Source organism: Eurytemora carolleeae, unplaced genomic scaffold (genome assembly GCF_000591075.1).
Source record: "Eurytemora carolleeae unplaced genomic scaffold, Eaff_2.0 scaffold296, whole genome shotgun sequence".
In the NCBI taxonomy this organism is placed as follows: domain Eukaryota; kingdom Metazoa; phylum Arthropoda; class Copepoda; order Calanoida; family Temoridae; genus Eurytemora; species Eurytemora carolleeae.
In genome coordinates, this window is record NW_019396202.1 from 192,782 (window position 1) to 199,234 (window position 6,453).

The 6,453-nt window shown below is 32.5% G+C and overlaps 1 protein-coding gene across 1 annotated transcript in view; it reads right to left on the reverse strand.

Annotated features, from left to right (window-relative positions):
• The window catches only part of LOC111697992 (fibroblast growth factor receptor-like 1), a 30,636-nt gene extending 24,471 nt beyond the window's left edge, over window positions 1–6,165 (reverse strand). The window contains exons 1-4 of the mRNA XM_023468196.1: window positions 5,933–6,165; window positions 4,487–4,595; window positions 3,349–3,403; window positions 2,226–2,328 (exon numbers count right to left, since the gene is read on the reverse strand). Coding sequence (XP_023323964.1) covers window positions 2,226–2,328; window positions 3,349–3,403; window positions 4,487–4,595; window positions 5,933–5,948 — 283 coding nt within the window. The 5' untranslated portion in view covers window positions 5,949–6,165. The remainder of the gene's footprint in view (window positions 1–2,225; window positions 2,329–3,348; window positions 3,404–4,486; window positions 4,596–5,932) is intronic.
• Between the last annotated feature and the right edge of the window lie 288 nt (window positions 6,166–6,453).

Here is a 6,453-nt window from a genome sequence, read left to right on the forward strand (position 1 = left end):
TAACAACTGGATATCCCTGCAGGGTATATGAGAACAACTGGATATCCCTGCAGGGTATGAGAACAACTGGATATCCATGCAGGGTATATGAGAACAACTGGATATCCCTGCAGGGTATGATAACAACTGGATATCCCTGCAGGGTACATGAAAACAACTGGATATCCCTGCAGGGTACATGAGAACAACTGGATATCCCTGCAGGGTATGATAACAACTGGATATCCCTGCAGGGTATATGCGAACAACAGGATATCCCTGCAGGGTATATGAGAACAACTGGATATCCCTGCAGGGTGTATGAGAACAACTGGATATCGAACAGGGATGAAATTAATCCGTAGATTTGTATAGAATGGAGATCAATGCTTAATCCCGGGATGCAAAACACTAAAATGTTGACCTCGAAATCCATTTGAATCAAATTATTTCTCTGACAAAAGTAATTTTGAGTCTTATCTTAATGAATTAAACAGGGGTTTCTTCAAACAAAAAGTTTGTGTTAATTTAATTAGAAGTTTGTTAATTTGACATCTTTAATGAATTAAATTAATTTCAACGTTAATTATTTCTTTTATTTTAGTTGTGTCGTCATTTAATGAATAAATTCTAAAGAGAAAAGTTTAAAAGAAAAAACTGAACTTAGACTTTAAGTAAATACTTTTAATCCTTTAGAAGTAAAAAACTAAAAAATGAAAGATAAAGAAAATCTAACAAAATTCAAAATTAAAGTTTTGTTAAAGGAACGGAGGGTCAGATCAAAAAAATTTTAAGCTTTGCTTGTAACTTTTACAAGTTTTTCTTTAGATTTACAGGGGGATTTTTTAATTTACAGGGGGGATTTTTTTAATTTACAGTGGGTATTATTAGATTTACAGGGGGGATTTTTAGATTTACAGGGGGATTTTTAGATTTACAGGGGGATTTTTAGATTTACAGGGGGGATTTTTAGATTTACAGGGGGGATATTTTAGATTTATCTGATGAAGCGGGGGGGGGGGGACGTTGTATTTTCTTCTTATTGTTTGAAAACAAAGCCTAGCTTGCAATTTGCATAGAAAATAATACTGCGGAGTCAGTATTTAGTATTCATTCGACATTTTCAAATATAGAAACATTTTTTTCCGACATTTCGGCCATAGAATAATATTAGAAAACTCTGCATTTCTTCCATTCTTTTAAGAACTTTTATATTTATTACTATTTATTATTTATTTTTGCTAAGAAAAAATTTATTACAATTATACATTCTTTAGCTATCTATATAATAAAACAAGACGTTCAAATATACGTTGCCTATAGCCGGCTAAACGGCTGGACCGATTGGGCTGAAATTTTTTGAGGACACTCATGATTCGAAACAAAAACAATCAAGCCATAAATGGCTGTCATTCATGATTGATCCTAGACTTTAGGGGGGGGGGGGGTCCAGAGATGGTATCCAGGAGGTTTGGAGTTGGACTCAATCAGCATTTATTTCTCTTATTTTAGATTATTATTTCTATACTGATTTATAGTATTAAAATTGTTTTTAATTGTTACTATCATCATTATCATTCATAATTGTTATCATTATGTTAGCTATAGATAGCCAAACGGCTTTACCGAATGGGGTGAATTTTTTTGAGGAAACCCTTGAGTACCCTGGGGGTAACATAGGATAAAAAATAGAAATAATCTTTTTTCAAAAATCCAATTTTTTTTTTGAAAATCACATTTTTTAAAATTCTAGATAATTTTTTACCACGGGCAAGGCCGGTGTTTTAGCTAGTTGTTAATATTGTTATTATTATTAAAAGCAGACGAAATCCCAGTTTGTCTGAGGTTGAGGCCTTATAGGAAGTAATTGTACTTCCACGGGGATTTGAAGCACATTTTTATTTTTAGAAAAACATTGTTTATTAAAAAATATTACCATTCTATTCATCACTTTGTCATGGTTTATTGTAGTTTTGCAAACCTTCCTCCTTTAGAAAGTTTAATTTGCCATTCTCAGTGAGTTCTATCTCAGGTTGCTGAGTTACTTGTTCAAAAAAATTTAATGCATCTTCCCTTTTCAAGTGAATAGTAAAAAATACGAAATTAGGAAAAGAATTTAATTACTGTTATTATTAACAATACTTTTTACAATTATTTTGAGACTGAAAATACTTCATTTATTTTTTTATTATTTGATCAATACAATCGTAATTATTTATTTTATATTCTATATTTTTAAAACTTACCTTTACACATGAGCACCCCTGCATCTTCCTTTGTTACTTGTTTGATCTTCAAATATTTTCTGTGTGTTTTATATCTAGTCCAGGAGTAATCTATTATTGTGCCCTAATAACAATAATAACAATACTAACAATAATAACAATAATAGGAAGAATCAAAGTCTAATGATATAAGATTGAATTGATCAGAAGAGAATTGATTGATTCTTAATCAAAATTAATTCTTTTTAATGTAATTTTTCTTTATCTTTATGAAAAAATATAATCTGAAACATAAAAATTTAATCCGAGTTCAATGTTAAAGTTAATTTTGTTGAAATGACGTGTACTATAAATGTAAAAGATATCGTTTGCTTTCTAAAAAAGTGTTTAATTCTACCGATATCCTCCATTATTACGTTAGCAGAAAACACCAACGAACTTTTACAGTGAAACAACATAGAACATAATCAACTTTCAATTTTAAAAACATGGATACTTCATTCTTTTTTATACACACTTTTCAGGTTACCGTTGTAACCCGAAATCTGTAAATGGAGTTTCAATTAAAAATATGAGTTCAGTCCCTTCAATTACAATTACGAGTTCAGTCCCTTTAATTGAAAATACTAGATCAGTCCCTTTAATTGAAAATACGAGATCAGTCCCTTTAATAAAAAAAACGAGTTCAGTCCCTTTAATTAAAAATATGAGTTCAGTCCCTTTAATTAAAAATATGAGCTCAGTCCCTTTAATTAAAAATACGAGTTCAGTCCCTTTAATTAAAAATATGAGTTCAGTCCCTTTAATTAAAAATATGAGCTCAGTCCCTTTAATTAAAAATACGAGTTCAGTCCCTTTAATTAAAAATACGAGTTCAGTCCCTTTAATAAAAAATACGAGATCATTCCCTTTCATTAAAAATACGAATTCAGTCCCTTTAATTAAAAATACGAGTTCAGTCCCTTTAATTAAAAATACGAGTTCAGTCAATTTAATTAAAAATACGAGTTCAGACCCTTTAATTAAAATTACGAGTCCAGTCCCTTTAATTAAAAATACGAGTTCAGTCCCTTTAATTAAGAATACGAGTTCAGTCCCTTTAATTAAAAATACAAGATCAGTCCCTTTAATTAAAAAATAGTACCTCTTTACTCCACTCCACATAAGGATTTGGTTTCCCCTCGACAGGGCAGGATATTCTGAAAAAAAACTTTTGAATTTTTAAGCAAATGAAAAAAAGGTGTCCCGATGAAGAAAAAAAATTTTAGATAGTTTTTAATCTTCAAAATTACAAAGTTTTTTTAGTGATTTGATTAAAAGTTAGAATAAAAAATACTTCTATCAATAACTTGAGATTTCTAAGATGTGGTCTTCCATTGCACCTTTAAATAAGACGAAAATATCAAGATTTCAAATTTTAATTATCTAACTCTTATATAAATAAATTATATTAGTCAAAAATAATGATTTTTGTATTATAATTTACAATGAGACCCATAAAGCTGTGGAATAGAAAGACAGCTGTGAGACTCAAATTATGATTTCAAATAGGCCAATGAATGTAAAACACAGTTATTGTGCAATGTGTAGTGTACGAAATCTCATTTCACTTCAAATCAGATAAATCAGTCTTCTTATTCCACAGTTTATAGGTAACACCTGTATTTGTTATTTATTTTATTTTTCTGATGAGCGGGGGAAGGCAGGCGGCCATGAGCCACCACTATTTCCCCTTCCGTGCCACATATTAGCTTTTTCTCTTCCGGCAGCCATGAGCCACAACTATTTCCCCTTCCGTGCTACATATTAGCTTTTTCTCTTCCGGCAGCCATGAGCCACCACTATTTCCCCTTCCGTACCACCACACTTGACTCTTCCGGGCAAAACATTTTTTAAATGGTATATTTAGGGCCTTTAAAGTGTGATTTTAAAAAATCCAGCCGCGTCACGCAAAAAAGCACAACTCAAACCATTTTTTCAATTCCACTTAAGATTAATATTTTGTGTGTTGAATTCTTAAACTGTTTTACAATGAAATTTTGACAAATTTGACTGAGTATTGCATCTTGAAATATCACATTACTGACTCATTATACTAAATCCGTCTTAAAATCACCCATTAACCAACTTCCCCCGCTCATCTGATATCAAACACGATCTTCTAGTCGATTATAAGTCTGTGTTAAATCAACTTCAAAAAATATACAAAATTTTGCCCTGATTAATGAAAAGGTGACATTAAATGTTAAAACAATATTAAATTTTTCTTTTCAGTTTTTTACCTAACATCCTCTCCAGTCTGTGCTACGATTCTGACCACAGATACAGGACTTGTCGGAGGATTCTTCTCCTCCACCCTTCCCCCTACACTACCCAGTATATACAGGGTACCTAGAGAAACAGAACTTAATTCCTTCCCCCTACACTACCCAGTATATACAGGGTACCTAGAGAACCAGAACTTGAACCCTTCCTCCTTCACTACCCAGTATATACAGGGTACCTAGAGAAACAGGGCTTAAACACTTCATTCTACACTACCCAGTATATACAGGGTACCTAGAGAAACAGAACTTAAACCCTTCCTCCTACACTACCCAGTAAACACAGGGTACCTAGAAAAGCAGAACTTAAACCCTTCCTCCTACACTACCCAGTATACACAGGGTACCTAGAGAAGCAGAACTTAAACCCGTCCTCCTACAATACCCAGTATACACGGGGTACCTAGAGAAACCGGACTTAAAACCCTTCCTCCTACACTACCCAGTATACACAAGGTACTTAGAGAAACAGAACTTAATTCCTTCCTCCTACACTACTCTGTATACACAGGGTACCTAGAGAAACAGAACTTAAACCCTTCCTCCTACACTACCCAGTATACACAAGGCACCTAGAGAAATCGGACTTAAATCCTTCCTCCTACACTACTCTGTATACACAATGTACCTAGAGAAACAGAACTTAAATCCTTCATCCTACACTACCCAGTATACACAGGGTACCTATAGAAACAGAACTTAAATCCTTCCTCCTTCACTACCCAGTACAGACAGGGTACCTAGAGAAACAGAACTTAAACCCTTCCTCCTACACTACCCAGTATACACAGGGTACCTAGAGAAACAACTTAAACCCTGTGTGGTGTTTACCAAAGTAAAGTGGAGGAAAAGAAAAGAAATAAATACCAAATTGTGCCTTGAATTAATATCATTAGAAAGAGTAATATAAATCAAAAGTATCATTAAGAAAAATAATAAATTGTCTGTTTCATAAATTAGATATTTTTAATATCACTGTAAACACAATTAGCATTGGTCCCCTCCTTTCCTTAGCAAATTGTTACTCTTAAAGGAAATATTCTTTAAATCTATAAAATAATACTGATTTGACCATAGTTTATAAATGATTTTTTTTTGTTTAACATTGTGAATATTTGGTTTAAGCATCTCATCTGGAATCTGGATTTACAGACCTAGGATCGAAATAAAACTGATTAATCAATTTGATCCATCCTAGTATCCGATTTTTCTAGTATCCCCCCCCCCTCGTCCCAAAACAGCGTACACAATCATTAATATATCCGGCCATGCAATGAGGCAAAATCAGTGTTAGCAAATTATTTTAACAATTTTCGAATTTTCTAAATCAGTGAATTTAGAATGAAATTGTCTAAACTTTGATCTAAGAAAATAATAACATTGTCTACACATTACTCAACTCACCTAACCAGAGCAGCATTATTTTCAGACCCAGGGACAGACAGTAAAATTTTGAAAAGATTCCATTTTTTCTTTAATTTGTACAATTTTCCGTTCAGCTGATTCTTTGTCTGGTTTCAATGATCCTTTTTTCTGTTCACTGCAGGGTTTCTGCTTCTTATAGTCGCTGTATCTATTTAATTAGTTTTCTATACTTCTTCTTATTTCTTCTCTGTTTCTTTATTTTTATTCATTTTTTATCTGAAAAGTAGAAAAAGTTAAATAAAAAATGTTTTCTCAGGTAAGGTAAGACCATAAGAATTCACCAAATTCTGTAATATACAATGAACTCATTTATACAATGAACTCATTTTCGGTGGCTGTACATTGGTTGTTTTTAAACAAATGCAACCGAAACTGGACTTGAACCGAAACATGAAATTGAACCCAGTATACAGATCTCAGTCGCAGGTTGTCCAGAGCTATATAGTTACACAATACACATATAATGATAACATGGAGCGAGGTAAAATAATTCATTATTT